Source organism: Motacilla alba, chromosome 1A, assembly GCF_015832195.1.
Source record: "Motacilla alba alba isolate MOTALB_02 chromosome 1A, Motacilla_alba_V1.0_pri, whole genome shotgun sequence".
NCBI classification, from domain to species: domain Eukaryota; kingdom Metazoa; phylum Chordata; class Aves; order Passeriformes; family Motacillidae; genus Motacilla; species Motacilla alba.
In genome coordinates, this window is record NC_052031.1 from 14,131,153 (window position 1) to 14,151,856 (window position 20,704).

At 43.9% G+C, this 20,704-nt stretch overlaps 1 protein-coding gene across 1 annotated transcript in view; it reads right to left on the reverse strand.

Annotated features, from left to right (window-relative positions):
* The window catches only part of COG5 (component of oligomeric golgi complex 5), a 175,160-nt gene that overhangs the window by 1,354 nt on the left and 153,102 nt on the right, over positions 1-20,704 (reverse strand). Inside the window, exons 18-21 of the mRNA XM_038153486.1 lie at positions 19,298-19,535; positions 10,933-11,009; positions 10,327-10,453; positions 9,690-9,769 (exon numbers count right to left, since the gene is read on the reverse strand). Coding sequence (XP_038009414.1) covers positions 9,690-9,769; positions 10,327-10,453; positions 10,933-11,009; positions 19,298-19,535 — 522 coding nt within the window. The remainder of the gene's footprint in view (positions 1-9,689; positions 9,770-10,326; positions 10,454-10,932; positions 11,010-19,297; positions 19,536-20,704) is intronic.

Genomic DNA, 20,704 nt, shown 5'->3' on the forward strand with positions numbered 1-20,704 from the left:
CACTGGTAACCTTTAGAAAGAGAGAGAATAATCTCCAGCTGCTGCAGACGCTGAGAGTGCAACTTCCAGCATGAAAGGTGGGGCAGTGGTGAACACCCACCTTGCCCTGAGGTGATTCCTGGCACAGCCTTTGAACTCCCATCCTGGTCCTCGGGAAACTCTGCAGTTACGCAGAGAGGGCTCGGGCAAGGCACGGCCCGGCTCTCTCACACATTGTCACAGGATGTCTGTCACACATGTGGGAACTGCACAAATAAAACATTGCAAAGCTAAAAGGGGCGACTGTGGTGATGCTTTACAACACAGGATCACCTTTTAGCCAATGTTCTAGTACACAGCATTGTTGAGTGACAGCATATTTGTAAAACAAACACTGTAAGTGCTCATCTGTTGAGATTCCAACTTACTAATTCATTAAGTAGGCCAAGCTAGTGCTGCCACACTTAAATATAGCTTTGAATAGAATTTTCTTCTCCTTTTCTGCTTCTATTTCTTCATGTAACCGATACGATCATCTTGGAGTTTCCTTCTAAAATTCGCTTCTATTTGTGCTATTTACAGCAAAACTGTGACATTAAGAAAATGCACAAACTACAGACCCCATTTCAGGTGGAGACCAATAGAGCTCTGGGATGTGGCTGTTCCTTTTCTAGTACAGACCCTCACCACAGCGCTCCCAGCACTGCGCAGGCAGCGGCCCCCAGGGCAGCGGGGTCCTGGTCACTGAGCAGGGAGTGGCTCTGGGTTTTGTCTCGTGCATTCCTTTCTGGGAGTGCAGGATGCACCAGCACAGTGGAGCCCGCTGGCTTTCAGTAACGAGGCAGGAACATTCCCAGTCCCACTGGGAGAAGGCAGATGGTTGCTGCGCACATCTGCTGAAGGGGTGGGGGGGCACAGCGGTCAAGGGAGATGGTAACACAGAGCAACCACAAAGCTGTGCCTATAAATACACACCCACTGCTGTAGCATGGTGGGCTGGGGAGGCAGAGCTGTACTTGTGTTTGCTGCTCCTTCCAACAAACAAGCCTTTGGCAGAACCCTGCGTTCCTGCACGAAGAGTTCACAGATTTGAAGGCAGCACTGCTCCCTGGTACGAGCCCGCTGGCTGCTGGCAGCAGTAGGCAGTGAATCAGGCAAGGCTTAAGGAAAGCAGAAGTATTAAAGAGTGATATTCAGTCCATGTTTCACACACACATGCTTCTCCTGGCATAAGATGGTAAGACAGGTGCAGCCAAGATCCTGTGTGATGCTGCAGCACCCACCAAACCTGACAAACCACAGGAGATGGTAGGAAGATGCAGGGTCGCAGCACACTTGTTCATTTATCAGCGAGTGGAAGATGCTCCTGAGGCCAGGAGCCTGTGCTCAGTTCTCTGAAGAGAGGAGCCTGAGCTTTGGGTTCTGAGAAGGCAATGGCAGCCATGGCAGCCCGGCCCCACGAGCTGGGCCTGGGGCTGCTCCCGCTCCTGCCGGCGCTGATCCGTCAGCCTCGCTGCCAGGGAGCACCAGGAGGAGCTGGCTGCCCCCACGTGCAGTCCCTGCTCCTGGAGCCTGACAGGGAGAGAGCAAAACGTGCAACTGTGCAACCAAAGAACCTGAGGCAGCTTCACCTCATTCCCACCTGAGCACAGGGTGGGAATGGAACAGCACAGCACGAGGCATTCCCACCACAGCTCCTGATGTCCTGTGCAGCATCCAGACTCCACAGTCCCTCCTTGCTGAAGCCCAGGACATGTTGTCTGGGGGAAGACAAAAGAAGGCTGGACTGGATGACTGGAGAGTTGAGATGCTTCAGAAAAATAATGTTACTGAGCACAGAAACAGTTCCTCATGTTGGCCTTGGTGCACTTGAGAGCTCCTAAATTTTGATAACAACTTCCTTGTGAGCTACTGCTGAGGGGTCCCCACCAGGTACAAATACACTGTAAGGAATCACCTTGAATTTTTTGCACAGTGACAAACCACAGCAGAGAAGCAACCTGTTACAGGCAGAAAGACAGGGAAAGAATATTTATTTTATCCAGCTAAAGTAAACCTGACTTTTTGCTCCACGTCAGCTCCCTGAAAAGCTTCAGTCTGTTCCTTCCCAATGGTCCCTGGGGAGCAGCACAGGGTCTACAGGGAAAAAGGCAACTAAAACACTGCTTGCTGCAGCCACAAAGTGCTTTGGGTGCAGCTCACTTCATTCCCAGCAAAGGCCACCAGCATCATGAACTGCAGAGAGATTAGGCACATCCACAGGTTTATTTTAAATCCCAAGATTTAGAGAGAAAAACTGGAGGAATGGGGGGAATGGGACAGCGGGAGATTGTGTTTTTAGGTAAACTGGCCTCTTGTAGCAATGAGGGGCCCACATGTGATGAGCAGACTGAGCAGCAGGTGGGAGGTGCAGGCAGGAAGGGTCAAGGATGACATCAAGGATGCCATCCTAATGAATGGAGTTGCTTCAGAAGTCAGAAATGTCTCACATTTCCACTCAGGTCAGAACCCAAGTGCTCTGGTCAGCAGTAATTGTTAGACATGTTAGATATTTATTAGCTGCTACAAAGAATTGTCCCTTGTATTAAAAAAGAAAGTTGAGAAACTCCTGTGAGTTTTCTTACTGTAACTGTCATTTATCATGATAAATCTCTCCCCTTCCACTCAGCAGTATCCCTGTCTTTTCCATCCTATACACTCCTCAAAGTTTGTTGTGGGCTCAAATAGTTTTTTGAAGTCATCACAAGCTGAAAATAGAAAAAAAAACATATTGACCTGCTTAACTTAGGAAGCTCTAACACCTCTTGGTGACGTTGTGGGTTGGCATCATTATCCAGATGGTAACACTGCTATCCCTTAACTGATTTATCTCCTTGCTTTGAAAAAGCCCTTGAAAAAGATTACAGAGATAACCAGATAGATGAAAGGGAGAAGCTTTACCCTAAAAGCAGCACCCAAAACCACTCAATGTGAGCCCTTGATAATCCTTTGCCAGGCTGTTATTCCCATCAGATCAAACAAGATGGAATGAGATTTAGGCTATGCTAAGTGCCATACTGCAGTATTACAGTCCCACTGTCACACCTTCTAGCAGCTTTTATCTTTTTTTCCTTCTCTCCTGCCCCAAAAGTATCTGATTTAACTCTCAAAACCAACTCCAGAGGCAGCTAAAAGGAGTTTTGCAGGTCCCTTCTGCTGCAATTGCTCTTTTACTGTGGCTTTGCTTGCATTGCTTCAAAGAGATGGAATCACAAATATAAGCAACCTGAAGAGCATCACAACTCCTACCCACTCCAAACACAATCAGTAATGCCAATACTCTAAGGTGAATTCTAAGGCATTTTTCTAGAAGAAACCTTTTACAGCTTTACACTAAACAAAGAAAACAAAAGCTTTCTGAATACTCCAACTGCATTCACTATTTCCCTGTGTCCCACACTTGCATCTCCAATAGAAGTATTTAAGCACTCTGAAGCTGAATGGTTTTTTTAAAAGCCATTCATGATTCATAATTTCACTGTTTCACCAGAAACAGTGAAAGAACAGTGTTTGTGGTGAAGCAAAGTGGCCTGGAGAACTCCTGCTCCCTGCTCCCAGCCAGGCAGGTGTAGGAAAGCAGCCAAGGGGAGGATGAAAAGCTGCTGCAGATGCTAAAGGCTGGTAGCAAAGAGGCAGCCACAGCCACCTGGGGCTCCACACCCTACCAGGTGACAAGGGAATCATGGTCAAGCTGAGAAAACTCCTTTGCATTGCTGCCTGTGGGAATGACACCACGGAGGCAGGCCAGGAAGTCCTTTCCTGGTAAGGAAAGGTCCAGGTAGTAAAATGGCACAAATCATGAATCCAGGGAGGAAGGCTGGTTGGAGTCCAGAGAGTAATGGTGAGGTTGCTCCAGAGTGAGAGGGAGGAATGGGCTGGAAGAGGTAACTAAAAGCACCAATGGCCATAGAGTAGACATGGTTCCAGAAGTTCCTTTGGGTTGGGAATTTTGTTTTGCTGAAGACAGCAAACAAGTCTTCGGGGGCTGCAGCAAACGGGAATATGAACAGTGCAGGAAGTTGCTTGTGGCAAAGCAAGATGATTGCTGCTGCATGCAGCCAGACTTCAGTGCAGGCTGCCTGAGCTGGGCGACTTGGAACATCACAGGAGCTGCTGGGAAGCCTACCTGACTCTAATTTGGGGAGATAAATGAATTCAGGGGCTTTGTTAGCACTTGAAATGAAGAATTTTCCATGACATTTTGGTAAAATTTAGCAGTCCTAGCTCAAATGAGCTTTTGTTAACTGTGCTGGCAGTACAGGACTCCATTCAGATGCACCAGTTTACCATTAAATCTTGTCTTTGGAAAGGCAGGCTCACTCCTGTTGAGGACCCTGTAAAAACACCAGGGCCAAAGTAGTTGTGGAAAAATAAACAGCACTATGGGTGAACACAGAATCATGAAGCCTCCAGCACAGAGGAGATCACAGCTGTTGTCATATCAAAAGATGTAATATATAGTTGTATTATTGTTTTTAAGATGGAAGAAACCCTGTTTATGTAATATACAAAACATACTCTTGAAGGATTAGACTAAATAATGTCCTAAATTCAGCATCTTCTAGTCTAATAAAGGACGTAAAACCTGTTCAGCAATCTGTTTCTATTTTAAAAGACAAGCTATGGTATACATTGCAAATATTGTTTGTAAAAGAGAACTATGGAAGGAGGATTGGTGGGATGTTCTGCATATATTAATGCTTCATTAAAAATGCCATAAGAAGTAAGGAAAAAAAAAAAAAGCCCGAAGTTTAAGATGCCCTCCCACATAAGGAAAAGGATTTTAAAGCACTTATTAAATTACTTTACTTGCATGAGCAAAACCATGAGCTTTCTTGGAAATCAGGACAAGCTGATTATATAAGACCATGATAGTTCTTTTTAAAAATGTTATTTGAGCCCATGAAGATTTATATCTAGAGTTAAAAGGGAAAAAAAAGTATGATTTAGGCTGTGGTTCTTAAGGGATCTTAATATATATCCCTTACAATGACTCTAATTAATTAATCTTACATGGAATTGTGAATCCCAGTGCTACCCTCCTGGGCCTTGCCTTTGGTCAAATGGAGTCAGATTTACATGGTGAGCTCCAGAAGAGGCAGGGATCATCCTTCTGCTCCGTACTGGGACTGCACCCTGTGCACTCCTGTTCTGATCCATCAGCAGGGCAGCTGGAGGACGCTGGGGCCAGACTTTCCTTGAGTATTTTGGTAAAAGTCTGTTTGCTCGGCAAACTTTGGGGCAAAACAGAAAAAGGAAAATCTGCTGCGCACGAGCACGCCTGGGTGACACCAGGTCTGTTTAATCCAGTGCTATAAAAATGACTGTCAAACCGAACGGTAAAACCTCCAGCAGCGTCACCTGTAGGACAAGGGAGGAGCAGGAGACATCTGCGGCGATTGCAGCCCGCGTAACGAAGAGCTCAAAGGGGCCGTGCGCTGGCAGAGCCCGAGCGGCCCCGGGGCTGGTGCTCGGCCGGCAGCGCTGCAGCCGCGCCTCGGGCTGCGCTCCCTGCCCCGAGCAGCGGCAGCGCTCACCCCAGAGCTCACCCAGCGGGCACCCAGCGGGCACCCAGCGGGCACCCAGAGCTCACCCCAGAGCTCACCCCAGAGCTCACCCCAGAGCTCACCCAGAGCTCACCCAGAGCTCACCCAGCGGGCACCCAGCGGGCACCCAGAGCGCACCCAGAGCTCCCCAGCGCTCACCCCAGAGCTCACCCAGCGCACACCCAGCGCTCACCCAGCGCTCACCCCAGAGCTCACCCAGGGGGCACCCAGTGCACACCCAGAGCTCACCCAGCGCGCACCCAGAGCTCACCCAGCGCGCACCCAGAGCTCACCCAGAGCTCACCCAGCGCTCACCCCAGAGCTCACCCCAGAGCTCACCCAGTGCACACCCAGAGCTCACCCAGTGCGCACCCAGAGCTCACCCAGCGCGCACCCAGAGCTCACCCAGCGCGCACCCAGAGCTCACCCAGCGCGCACCCAGAGCTCACCCAGCGCTCACCCAGCGCTCACCCAGAGCTCACCCAGCACGCACCCAGAGCTCTCCCAGCCCTGCCCAGCGCTCACCCAGCTCTCAACGCAGCTCTCATCCAACGCTCACCCAGCGCGCACCCAGAGCTGCCCAGCGCTCACCCAGCTCTCATCCAGCGCTGCCCAGAGCTCTCCCAGCGCTGCTCCCGGCAGAGCTGTGGCTCTGCCCAGCCAGGCTGAGCCCAGCACAGATGGGGCTCTCACGGTGCTCCCTGACTGCCATTTGTCCTGCCCCGGGCGGGTGAGTGGGCAGAGCAACTGCCCAGCTCAGGACAGCAGCTCCTTATGGAAATGAACCCTTCACTGGGCCCGGCTTTCAGCTCTGCTTCAGCAGGGGTGAGCTTGAATAAGGATATTTTACACACACTCTAATGGTAAAGGTAAGAATTTGACCCTTGAATGGATGAACTGTTCTTCAGGCTGGCTCAAATCCTGGCATGTCTAATAGGGCTTCTTTTATGGAAGAAAAGTTGAGTTTTCAAGCTTAATTTAAAAAGAAAAAGAAAAAAATTGCCCCGGCCACTTAAAGAAGTGCTGCTTTCAACACAATCCCTGCTCAGGAAGGACACCTGCAGCAGGGTCATCTCACCTAACTTTAAATGTCTGCAGGGCAGCTGGCTGCCTGAGAGAGCTCCTGTGGCCCAGCCCACACTCCATTCACTGCACAGAGAAAATGGGAGCTTTCAGGACACAATGCAGCTGACCTATTTTAGGTACCTGCTTCACGATGAGATGAATCAGCCCCAGCAGCGCCTGTTTCTCTCTATTGTCTATAAAGGGAGTCTGGCAAATATACCTCTGGCCAGGTAAATACCACCCCCGTGCTGAATAGAAGCAGAAAGAAATGCACAAAAATGCTCAGAATGGGACTAATTCATACCATTCACACCACGCTGCAAGCGAAGCATTTAAGACCTACAGAGCGGAAGCAGCATTCCAATTAGCTTTAATATGAAGCTAGAAGGATCCTGGTAACACAAGGAAATTAATATCTAGGCAGCAGGTCCCTAGAGTAATTGCACAGTTGTTACAAAGGGAAGTTGCACAAAATTACCATTTGCAAGGTTGCAGCAAACAAAAAGATAATATCTTGATGTAGGCCAGTGCAAGGATCTGAAGGCTCCAAACATCCAAAGTCCAACTCGCACAGCTGAACAGCTACAGGTGGAAAAAGCCTGAAGAGAGTGGCTGATAGGAGAGCAAGACGCCTGCAGTTCCACTTGGGTTCATATGAGACACACAAAGAGCTGGCTCAGAAATCTTCCAATAGAGTATTAAAGAAAATATGAGTGATTCGTGGTCATACTAGTGACTGATGTCTGCTTGCCTGCCTTACATATGGATAACCAGCCATGAAAAATGAATAAAGGATTCAATTAAAGGATTGAAAGGAAAACTTAAGAATTCCAGCTTTGCTACTTGGTCTAATGGATGACACTGTCTCAGCCTAAAAGCCTCATCCCAAGGTTTGTTCCTTAATACTTCCATGGTTAGAACAATTTATCAGTGTCTGAACATGACCACCAGCACGCCCATTAACTGAATCAGTCTGGATGAAATTTAATTGCAGACAAAGACAAAAATGTGTTGTAGTTTAAGGATGGCATTTTCAAACTTGGGAAAACAAATTGAAGAGAAAAAAATCTCACCAGTTCTCAAATGATTTGCATTCCCTGCTTTCCCTACTATCCATGAGATTCAACACTGCCAGTGCTGCTGGTACTATCAGGACAGAAATTACAATCAAAATATTCATAGCTGGCTACATATACAGCTCTGGCAGCCCTGTACCTATCACCTATGTCCCTGTAATTCAGTGGCATGGCTTGAGATTCAAGAAGAGCTGATTTTGTAGACAAACTAGACTAATCAGAAGCATGATTTTCAAAAAATACACATTAATATTTCAGAAATAAATCCTAGTAACATCTACTGGTGATCAACTAGTATCTCCTTAACTGGCCTGATCACTACATGGGACTGTGTGGTGCTATCAGCTTCAGGAAGTGTAAATATTTATAGCAGGCTCCTCTTGGCTGCTTTAGAAGTGTGGACAGAAAACAGCTGAATTTCTGAGGCACAATAACTGTTGGCTGGAATGTGGAAGTCAGCTTTTATCACTCCAGCAAAAGCTGGCAACATCCATGCATGGTAGTTCAAGGACAGAGCTGGCTCCCAGGCCAGATGGAGCCTGGTGCAGCAATGTGTGTCCCAGGTCACTGCTCTGGGGGACACCAAGGTCACTGAGAAGATGGCTGGAAAGTTCAGGGCTTTAGGAGCCAAATGATCATCTGAGTCTTGAATCCTGAGGATCCCCAGGTTGTTTTTGTCATGTTCATACAAATCTGCTCTCTGTAACATACTTCAAAACTTTGCTTGATCTGAAAAACAAGACTCCTCATAACTTTTCCTAACATCTTAAGATGCAAAATAATATTTAGCTGTGAAGTCATCTACCCTAGCAAGATTTCAAAAATCTGATGTAATTATTACTTTCTAAAGATCATGGGCCGATTCCCTGAAGAATAACATTCCAGGTGTGTAACAAGGATTTCCAGTTTTAGATTTCTACCTACATTTATACTGGTTAAGCTTTCAGAGCTTCTCTTTCCTGATACAGACGACAGGACAGCTGCAGTCTTGCCGCTGTTAGGAGAGAGGGGCAGTTTTGCAAAAAGCCATTATTAATTTAAACCATCATTGTGCATGGTTTACTGTCGGAACTCAGAATGTTCTGCAGACATTCTCGGATGTTCCAGACCCAGGTCAAAAGCATCTGAGACCCTGGCATGCAGCCAGAGACCCCTGTGGCTTTGAATCTGACCCATGGAACAGTTTACCAACTTTGCAGGAAGAACAAGAAGTCACAAAAGTTTAGATATTGTAGTAGAATTAGTCACGGAGTGAAAGGAAGGATTTTTGAGTGCTGTACAGGGGGGTTTTAAGCCTTGTACGCAGGGGTCCAAGTTTTGTACATGGGGGTCAGGGATTCTAAGATGGAGGGATTTGGGTGTGCCCTGTCCTCTTTCTTTCTCCTTCCTAACCTCCATGTCTTTGGTGATGTTGGCACTCACAGATTGGTTTAGAGTAGAAAGTCACCATTCAATATAGATAGCAGGCATTGGGGAAAAGGTATAAACATGTAGTACGTAATATATGATATAAAAGATGGCACCAGCCCCCTGGGAGGGCAGTGTGCCTTTGTCTGAGCTGCTGAACGGGCCACAGCAGTTCAGAGAAAAGAATCTTGTAGATAACCAACAATAAACAACCTTGAGAACAGACAACAGAAGACTACTGAGTCTTTCTTTGAAGGCACGGGTTGGAGGAGAGACTTTTCCATCTTTCAGGGCCACCCCAATCCGGGGCTGGAAACCCCACAGTTTACTTCCTTTACAAGAGGATTATGTGCTCCTTCCAAAGGCACTGCAGAGTTTGAGTACAGGGCAGTGGAAGGGAGAGTTCAGTTTATATTTCTGCCACTTTGCAACTCATCCCATGAGTGGAGAGAAGGTAATGGTATTTGTGATACATTCCCTGAGGCACTTTTTTTTTTACTTTTCAAGAGTCCTGGTGTGCAGATAAGTTACTGCTCCATTATCATAAATGTAGAGAAGAAAGAAGCACGATTTTTACCGTATGAGAGCAAGCCTGTCTTTTTCAGATGGATGATCATCGAGCCACTGGGAGTAGCGGGCAATGGACCACTCAGCCCTCTGGTACAGAGAAACACAAACACCAATTACACAAAATGCAAAAAGGGAAACAGACACACCGATTTCAGAATCATAGATGACATACATGAAAGCCACATGAGGCTCTCAATACTGCAGTGATGCACAATGAATTAAGAAATCAAAGACAATTAACAGGAATAGCCCAGTATGTTATTTGAGAGCCCAGAGGTCATCTCCTACATCAGTTGGCCCATTTCTGACAGCATTTTTATCCAGATTTCCTGCATATTATAAGAGAAGGATCCAGGCAATTTGCAGGCTGAGGAAAGGTCTGCAACTTCTATTATGAACTGACAGAATAGTAAAGAATTGAGAGTCTATTTAATATCAGGTTATCGTATCCCTACTATTAATTAATCAGTCAATTAATTTAGTAAACCAATTATTATAATGCCTTTGCCACAATAAAAACAAAACCAAAAAAAATTATATAAAATATGCATTTGAATAATTTTTAACTAAAACAGCTAGGGCAAACTACAATGCTTGTTGCACCTTAGGACATCTGATAATAAAAGACAGGTTGATCTTATTACCTGGAAGGGTGATTTTAGCTCTGGTGGTGCTCTTGTAAATAAGAACTGAAGAATAATGCTGAATGGAATAACCTCTCCCAGAGCTGGGCTACTGGCAATATGCTCACTGGTCTGGAACAGCAGTGGTCTGGAAAAATGTAACAATACACTCATTAAATGAAGAAAAAGCTTATCTTATGCATTAGAAAAGTGCCTCTATGTGGTGGCAATATTGCGTTAGGATAGAACCATTGAGTTTTTTGCCCCTACTCTGCATCTTGGGTTTCCAACACAGGTCCAGTTTGCAAAAATCTACAGCAGTTACCTATTGTAATTAAACAACACAGGACTGTAAATTTTGTATTTCAGTGAAAACATTTAAGGTAACTATAGAATTTGCTGTCATACAGAAGATGTACTGAAAGCAACACAAAAAAGTACAATTTGGCCAACATTTGCATGACAAAGATTGTTAAATCATAGTTATACTCTGCATAAAATTTAAAAGAACTTTAATCTATTTCTAATTTGCAGGTGGGTGTTGCCAAAAAAGCTCTCAGTTCAATCAGAACTAACACGAGGTAATAAATCAGTTTTGCAATACAGGTTAGTCATACTGCAGCTCACCTGAATGACCTCAGCTGTCTGTAAGACCTTCCCAAGTCAGAGACTCGCCGACACAGCGGTGCCACTGCTAACTCCATCTGCAAAAGTTCCATCTGAGTTAGATTCTCCCAAAACATAACACCTGGTATTCAAGTAGCCTGTCTTTAAGCAATAATCCAAACTTGCAGACTAAGTCAGTGACTTCTCTCTGGTGGCTGAATTAAGACAAGAAACTCTCTTTTCCTTTCATACTGTGTTGCCCAAGCCAAGACTTCTGCCTTATTCTTGGCAACACAGTAAGCGCTTCGTGACAGATGATAGAGACAGTCTGTGCATAACAACAGAAGGGGCCTTGTGAGCTTTCTGAGACTAAAGCTTTGTTTCTTGCAGTAGTTTTATTTTGTTGGTGATGAGTTTCCTAATGAAGCACTTGTATACCCCAAAAATCTGACTGCAGCCTGGGAAGAAGGCAAATCTAGGCAGGTTTCCACAAACCACTGCTAAAGCAGTAAAACTGCAGGCACACTTCAGCTGGGCACCCTTTCCTTTGGTGAAGGACAAGGTTAAAATGATTCTTTCTTGAACAGTGGGCCCCAAAATTTGCGGCACAAAACCTATACAGATTAGATAGAAGGCAGCTGTGATCTATGGCCAAAGGGTCACATGGAATCATGGTTAAAGAGTAAGACCATTATTTTCATACTTATTTTCACACTGTTGGGTTTCTGAGTTGGAGCAGCCATCTTTAAAAACAAACAAGTTTAAAACACTTTCTGTTGTTGAAGCATGGGAGTTCAGCTTTTTTGAAGAAGAGCCAGGCTCCACTTGAGTTTTTACATCTAAATTCTGTCGCAGGCTCTTCATTAACAGTGAGGACACAGAAGTGAGAAAGAACTGTTTCTCTTCTGGATCCCAGACTGAACATGAACATTACACAGCAAAATTTCAGTTAATGTGCACACCAATACAAACATCACCACTTAAAAAACCCCGCAGGTAATTTTACTCAGACATAGATGAAGTCTTTATTTTTTTGCATCCCTGAAGTGTCAGCCAAATAAGGGATCAAGCTTTATTCTCTGTTTTTTAAAATCCCCAACTTGAAAGACTATTCAGACTTTGATTTGCATATAATACACAATTAAACTAAGTTTCAAAGGATGACAGCTAAAATAAGTAACAAAATCAAAACCACCATACAATGAGTTTCCCTTGTAAGTAATATTGCTGAAGGAGTTTCAAAGTGTTTGTGATATGACACTATTTACAGTGAAGTCTTTAATACTATTATATTATTCTTTCAGCTGCAGCATTTCCTGAGATGGCTGCTGGGCCACCAGCTTCACCAAGAGCACAGAACTATGCTGGGATTCCAGCATAAACAAGGAACAGGCTGCAGTGAACTAGGATGCCATAGTTCATCTAAACCCAGAAGAACCTAAATTAGTGAATAATGCAAATCAAGGCTACGTACTTCAGGCACCCCTCTTTAAAAGCAGGTGGCAGGATAGGAGTCATCTCACCTGCTTCTCAACATCTGCAGGCTCTCTTCAAAGGCAGTGGAAAGAAAGAGCCACTCGGGCTCGGGGGGGGTGATGCACCTTTCCCCAAGGTGGACACCTAAAATAAGGCAGGTGGATCATGTTTGTAGGAGTAACTCCCTACATGACACTCAGGCAAAGCCGGGAAAGCCACAGGATCCAACCCAAGCATCTTGGCTTCCCCTGCAGACCAGGAGAGGTGGGTAGCTCTGGAAAGCGATGGGGAATGTCCTACAGAGCTTTCCCATGGGCAGTGCACAGCCACTGCCTGAGCCCAGGGACCTCTGTGTACCTGCCCACATCAGGCACTTCCAGGGCACTTAAAATCTGCATTTTATGGAGATAGAAAGGAGAAGAAAGTGAATTAAAAATCCAGGACATAAGGAAATAAGGCTCCAGATCTGAGTAACAGCCTGGCTTCCTCTTGCCTGCTGCCCTTTTTGGTCCTCAAATTTTTAGGCTATAAAATGGCCCCCCTCTCCACCCTGAGGATGAAGTCACCTCTTCTGCAAGCGGGAGGGAGGTCCATGTCCCTGTGGCTCAGGAGCCACCAGCTGCTGTGCTGAATCTGCTGGCACAAGGGAGTGAAGGCATGCTCCCAGGGAAGGCAGGCCCTGCAGGAACTGCTGCAGGGAGGGGCTCCAAGCTGCAATGAAGCTCACAACAAGTTCAGCATGTTGTTCCCCCAGGTGCCCCAGGAGCCAAGAGGCTGGTGTGCCACACAGGATCAGGAGCAAGCAGCCAAAATATGGAGCTAACCAAGTATGCCTGGCTGCATCATGATACAAGAACCCTGCAGATCCTGAGAAACAAATGGGAGCAAGAGCCTGATTTCTCCAGAGCTTCGTTTCAGGCATCAGTATTGGCTGGGGGCAGCTGGAAGCAACAGATATCCTGCAGGAACTGGTGTCCCAGCTCTGGTGGGAGCTGTGGGCTTGTAGCTGTGAGGGACCAGGGAGAAGATAATTCCTTTAGGTTCTTTAGAGACTTTGATAACAGGCAACAAACTGCCAGTCTGACTTGCAGAAACAGAGATGCGCAGATCAAACGGTACTCATGGGGGGGAAGAAATAACAGCATAGCAAAATATAATTTTGCTTAATAAGTTTTAAAAGATTGTTTGGCTCCTGGAACATAATATGAAGTAACGAGACGTTAAGTGAAACTTTCTACAGCTTAACCAATTCCTTATTAAAACAAATTTAAATGAATTCTCTGGAATATACTTTCTAGTTTCCATAAATTAAAATTTTTAGTCTTAAGTACTAAAGAAGAAAAATTACTTTGGAAAAGTCTATTACTTCATCTTCAACCTTTATTCACTGTAGAAAATTATTAGTATTGCTAGAACTAGATAGATTTAATGGCAGCAGATGGTGGATTCGTGAAGTAATAGCTGCCAAAGAAAAATATTGTTTTTAAGCTTTGCAGCATACTATACTATCTCACATTGACTCATGAACAGTGGGAATGAGTGAAAACTAATGTGATAAAAATGTACATAAACCACAGAAACTCTTTTTTTTTTAAACTTTACAATAGTAGTCTTTGTGTTATAGCCCAATCTCTCTCCAATAAACAGTACCATTTGCATAATAACTAAGACTGTTTTCGCTCCTTGAATTTTAGGTGTTTATCTGAGCCCAGTGACATGGTGGGATGCTTTGGCATCCTTCTGCTGTCACAATCACTTCTGAGGCCACTGAGAGGGGTTTAGTGTCTCTGCTGAGCACTGTGCCAGCCCAGGAGCAAGTGCTGGGGAGGAACCATTCGGCTGGAACAGCTGCTGTTTTCAAGGTGCTGGAATTGGGCAGAGAACTGAGCGTGCATCACTTCTGCTTGTGTTACCTGCCATCACCTGAAACGGCATCGACGGTTGATTCACGCAGCCAGTTCTGCAGCAGCCTCTGCTGGGATACACAGCTTCAGTTTCAAAGCCTGTCAGTGAGCTCTTACATCAGGGGATGGTTTTGGCTGCTGGCAGCCAGTGTTTGTATTATGTGTGCAAGGCCTTTCACTCAGCCAAGTCCTGTGGACTTTACATATAAAAGGGCAAGTCGTATTTTCTGTTTCTTTTCCAAATTGCCCTTCCAAACTGGGAATTTGAAAATTCAAACATCCAGGTTAAAGTCAGTGATAAATCAGGTGTTCAAGCAGTAATTTGCAACCACAGAGGCTTGATGTGATATTATCATTAGCACAGAATCCAAGGGGAGCATTAGGAGATGAATGTGCTTGCCAAAAAGCAAACAGCAGATAGAACAGAAGAAGGCCTAATGACTTGTTTCTTTTAGCTTTGTTCAAAACTCATTGCTTTTCCATGATTTATTCATGCTAGTTTGCTATGCTTTGCAGGACACAGTGGCAGGCGCCTGCCCAACATATGCTTCTTTTCAATGGTTAATGCTATCCAAGCCCAAAAAGGCAATATTATCTTTTCTTCTCATGTGACTCTGCCATAGCCCGTGGCTAGGTGGTCAATTATCTGTTGAACTATTCACTGGCTAGCCATATTGAAAAAAAAATACATCACATGCCTGGCTTCTCTAATTGGATTATGTTCAGCAACCCAAGGGTGAAGTTAATACGTAGTCCAGATACAGATAATGCATATCTATTGAAGAGTGCTTTAAAAAGCCCATAGTGAAGTTATTTTTTAGTGCCTATTGTGGTATTTTCAAGATCTCTCATTACTTAAACAGCTGTTTTTTCAGCTGGAAAATCTTAACATTAAATTTTTAGCAATTACATTTCCTCCTGGCCAAGATGAATTCCAAGTTTTTAAATGTTACCTCAAAATGCTTTTTTCTAGCCATTCACCAGGACAGAATGCTTTAACAAGCAAGGGAGCAGAAGAGCTGAGCTATTATATGAAAGAAGCTGGCCTTGAAGGGATGTGCAATTTGATTTCTCCCCAGTGCAGCAATTCCCAAACAGTTGATGTTTAAGTAAATCCTTCAGCTGGAACACCTCTAAAATAACACACATCAGCAAATAATTCCCTCTTTCCAGGAAGATAATTAGCACTAAACATTAAATGTATTTTAGCTTTAGTAGTTTCTATCTTTATGACTACAACTGTGATTACAGCATCCTGCTGCTCTCATTTCTCTGTAAGAAACTAGAAAGAAATTTTTTAAGGAAAAATTATAAAAAAGAACTTTTACACTTGTATCATCACGTTTGATCAAATGAGCAAATCTCTCTATATTTTAAAAAAATCCAAATGCCTAATAATCTTGCTTTATTTTAATGCCACATATTGAATCAGGAAACCAGATTCTGACCCTAGTCTAGCCAACAGATAGGAACAGCTCTTCTACACTAGAATTCAGCATTGTAATCTTCTACCATAAAGACATTTTTCTAGGAAAATTCAATATAACCCAAATATTTTGCAGTAATTTTTTGAGACTTGAAGAATTAGTGGCAGAATTAACTGTATCCTATCAAAACAGTCTGAACACTGAACAATGCCAAAAATCCCAAGCATAAATCGCACCTGGATAAGAAATACAGAAAAGCATACAGAGAATAGTATCAACTCTAACAGGACAAATAAAAATAGTTCATTCTTTGCTGCATTTTCCAGCACTTCCATCAGGTTTTAGGAAGGCCTGAACTACAAGCTACAATCCCAAAGCGTGCCTAAGTGCTGTAACAACTCTGAACACCCAGCAAGTTAAAAGGTCTTCTGGAGAAGAACTTGCACTCCCCAGAAGCAGGAGTGTTGAAAACCAGGGCTTGCTGGCTTGCTTGCCTCCAGGAGAACATTTGTTTTTCAGTCTGACAAGTACTGAATTTAAAAGTGAAATTTGGTATTAAAATGTGAATATTGAATTCTGGGCACCTTGAAAACACAAAACCAAATAAAACAAGCTGATTTGGGTGTATACAGGAGTGAGCTGAAAAGTAATCTTGTGCAATTGCTTGCAAAAAAACTGAGAGCATGAAAAGAGCTGAACTCAGCCTGGAAATGTTTCAAATGAGACTCCCAAGGAACTGTGGCACTGACAACAACCTTGCAGTGCCGTGCACATTTCCTAGGGCTTGCAGTGTTCCTGTAAGCACTGATTTACATGAAATCACATTAATGATATTCAGGCATATTTCAAGCCTATCGTAGCTCTGTTTACAGCTGCCACAGTAGCACACACCTAGTCTCACTGCTGAGAAACCTGCAATGCACAGGACAGCCAAATGCCATACTGACACTGCAAACAGGGTAAGACAGAGAATTCAACAGAGCTACAGCAGTAATACCTAATGTATGAGCAGCTGAGCCTCACTCCAGAAAATTGGCTGGTATGCACCTCAGCAAACCCAGTTCTGAATGAAGAGAACTTGAAATCCATTTTCTCCCTTCTGTGTGGACACCTGTTGTTTTGAGGCAACTTATCAGTAAAACACGTTTTCAGTGCAACAATTTTCAAATCAGACTCTCAGCCAAAGCTATTTTTGCTGAGTGTAAGGCAGCTGTAACTCTGTGAGTGCCCTGAAAGAATGTGAAGAAGCATGAGATACCCAAAATCTGATGCAATCAAAGGTTATTTGATTCACTGCATGTGTGTTTATAATAAGAACTCAAATTAATCAAAGCTTCTGGACAGATTTCTGCCCAGGTTTTTTGCTGCAAGCAACCCCAAAATACCAGATCTCAAAAGTCAGTTCTGAGCAGGAACATGTAACCCTTTTTTACATAGAGAAAATTCAAAATTATTTTATAAGACAGAAGACAAGTAAAAACAGTTTATAAACAAGCCTACTCCTACACACAGTATCTTTCCAGGCAGGTTGTTTCCTTTGGCTTTGGCTTTAGTCCAGCAATGCAGTGCCTTTCTGGGACTGAAAAAAAACCCCTGCACAAAGCACTTATGGCCATTTGGAAAAATTTATCCTTCTCATCAAGCCAGGAGCCCAGCTGAATACCTGCTCCCTGCCCTTCTCAGCCAAAAGCAGCAGCAGCCTCTCCCAGTCCTCCCTAAAGCTGCCTTCACACCAGGATTCCTGGCTGGGTCAGAGCAACAGCAACCCTCCTGCCAGGCTCCCAGCAGCTGGCATGGTGGGCACGTGTACAAAATCCACCAGGTTTTTGGGAGGAGCACACACATCCCAGAAAACATGGATATAAGGCAGCGTCCACTTAGAAAATGTTTCAGTCCTTTTCCTTCTATCCTGAGCAAGAGGCTAGAGTGTCCAGGCCATTCTGGACACTACAGACCCTGTGCAGCCTAGAGGAGCTCTGGACACCCAGAGGAGCTCTGAGCAGAGATGCTCAAAGGCACAGAGTGAGCACTGAGCTGGCTCCTGCAGCTGCTTGGACACGGATTTCTTGTCTTAAGCCCATTTTTAAACAAGCCAAGAATACAGTGCAATGTGAAAAAACGAAAAACACAAGCCCCCAGATCCAGCAACAGTTGAAGGCAGGAGACAGGAACGAATTCAAACCCTTTTTTTTATACCGTGGTACAAAAGAAATCAGAATATTTATCTCTACACAGTTGTCCATTGAGGAGTTATACTCAGCACAGTGGGGAAGACCATGCAAATTCCTCTACAGTCTACAAAAACATATCTTAATTTTTCACTTAAAAGATAGCCCATGTCAGAATGGGAAAAATCAGTGTTTAAAAAATTATAAAGAAGGTATATTTTTAGATCATAACAGGTGCTTAAATCAGATGCTTTTACTGTACAATCAGGTGAAAATATCTTGCAAATTTACATGACTTACTTTAGTTAAAATTAGCATAAATTACAAAAATTATCTCTATTCCTTCCACAGGAAGAGTCAAGTGTCCTTTTTTTGCTTCCAATTTTATGCCATTGTCTTCAAAATAGAGAAGGGAATGGAACCTTCTCGCTGAAAGCAATTGAAAACTTCCCCTTCATTTCTGTGGTTAAGGGCTGATTTGCTATTTTTGAGTAATGAATAAAAAAATTTTACTCAGGAGTATGTAACTCACAGGCAAATGATACAAAGCAGCCACAAGAAGGAGTGGAGGTGGCAGCAATTCCTCCCTCCCTGCCTTCCTCTCCTACCTCAGTTACCTACCAGCCAAAATCAGCACTCAGTATGCAGACAGCTGGTGCTAATTCCCTTTTCCACTTGGATAACAATAAATGGCAGCCTCAGATTGATCCGTGGATGCCTGATTCTTTGGCACATTAACCATACAGTGGCACTGCAGACAAATTAAATTTTGATACAGTAGATAACACAGACAGGTAGTGGATATGAATCTGGCAATTTCTTTTGTGGTTCAGTCCTGCACAGGAGTTAAGCAAAGCTGAGATGCAGGTCAGTCAATTAGGTCACGAAGACAATCTCACAAGACAACCGCCCTTCTGTTTTCCACAGGGCAACTCTTGCCCAGGATATTGATGTTTTTTTAGCTTGTCTCCTTCCCTGCAAAGCAGCTGAGTTAGCCATTAACCACTGTGGGCACCGTGATATATAGAGTGATTAAGGAGGTGACACACCACATTCCATTAGAACAGAGAGAAAGAATGAAGTGAATGAATGGTGGCAAATGATGGACGTGCCACAGAGGTCGGCAAAGTGGGACAACATGCCAAGATGCAGCAGAATTTAAATGCACCTGCCACCTGGACAGGAAGCTGTCAGACCTCCCTGAATGTGCCTTACAGTGATGAGGGATCTTCAGTGACTTAGTGGATGCATTTCTCAGGATCCAGTATCTTATCAGAGAGGGTGTTTAGACCTGGAATGCACCAATTTCTGCACAACTGCCTGCTTACACTTCAATGGGGACAAAGCATTGATACTTTTCAGTGAAATCAGTGAAATGACACTGCAAAGCAGAAATCAGCTCTGAGGGTACCTGTGCAAAATCCGCTGCCAGGCGCATCTTCCCGCCTTCTCCGAGGGGCCTGATGAGACTGGCATTGCGAATGAAGAGCTCAATTGCTCTCTGAGCCATGGCTTCAGTGTTATCAAAGACAAAGTCAAAACACTCAAAATGTCTGAAGTAGTCACTCATGACTCTTGCTATAAAACCCTGAAGCTCTTTCATGTAGAGAGAACAAGGGACATCTGGTTTTCCTGAGTTGGATAACGATCTGAAAAAAAAAACAAGAGAAGAAAAAGAAATAGGGGCAGCTAAATTCATCTTTACAACACAACCAAAACCTACTGGATTCTTTTAAACTTTTTTCCTACCCCATCAAGTCATGACATGAATTGTAGAGTCTCATTTCTACTCAGAATACAGAGCATGTAACTCTCTCCGAAACTCTAGTCAGAAAATATCTCTTTATCAGCCATGCCCATGAAAAATCAAAAGATGAAACAAGAAATAACAAGATAAAGGGCAATACCCCACTCCTACCCAACTTGCAGAGCCTCCTTCAATTTGGAGCCTAAACCTGAAATCCTAAATTTGAATGTCTCAATTGTTGATTCGAAACCTAATAGTGGATCATAAAATAAAAACATATGTCACAGGGTTACTAATTTAGCCTGTCTATCCCAAACCCATTCTCTGTACAGAATAAGTCTCTGAGATTCCTCCAAACCCAGGATTACAAAGTCAGTATCACAGAAGCAGCACAGAAGCCCCTGGATACAAACCAATTCTCTTGCTCTTTCTTTGACTGACAGTCAGGTCAAAGAGCTCTTCCAAACTTAGAAGAACACACAGGCTACATAACAAACCTTAGCCTTTGGCTGGAAACTGTTTACCCACCTAGAGAGGTATTGTGCTACCTCTCTAGGTTGGTAAAGAGTTGAGGGTAAGGGTAAAATGTTGTTTAAAAAAAATTCAAAACATCTCTGAAAATACAGTATTTTCAGTTAATTTTCAAGACAGAAAACAGGACAATTGAAGATGATACAAGCAATGTCAGAACAGACATGACAACCAAAATAAAATTTAGGAAGGAAGTCTCAATTATACATCAGACTCAAGATCTTGGCATGTAAAGAATCCTGGAAATTTTAATGAAAACGCACTGGAAAAATAGCATAACATATTGAACCTGAGATATAATTTTTTTTAAAAGTTAGTTTTAACTATTACATCACAGCCTATACGCTTTGAGAAACAGGAATACTGACAGTTCTGAAGACTGTCCAAAAAAATCCACATTTTGAAAGCAGAAGGGCTTTTTTAAGCACAAAAATGGCCTCTTGTCAGCTTTCTTTTTCTATTTGAAATGAATTGTACTCAACAGATACGAATAAAAAAGGGGGAGGGAGAGAAGACAGATGCCACCTGATTAATTTGTTT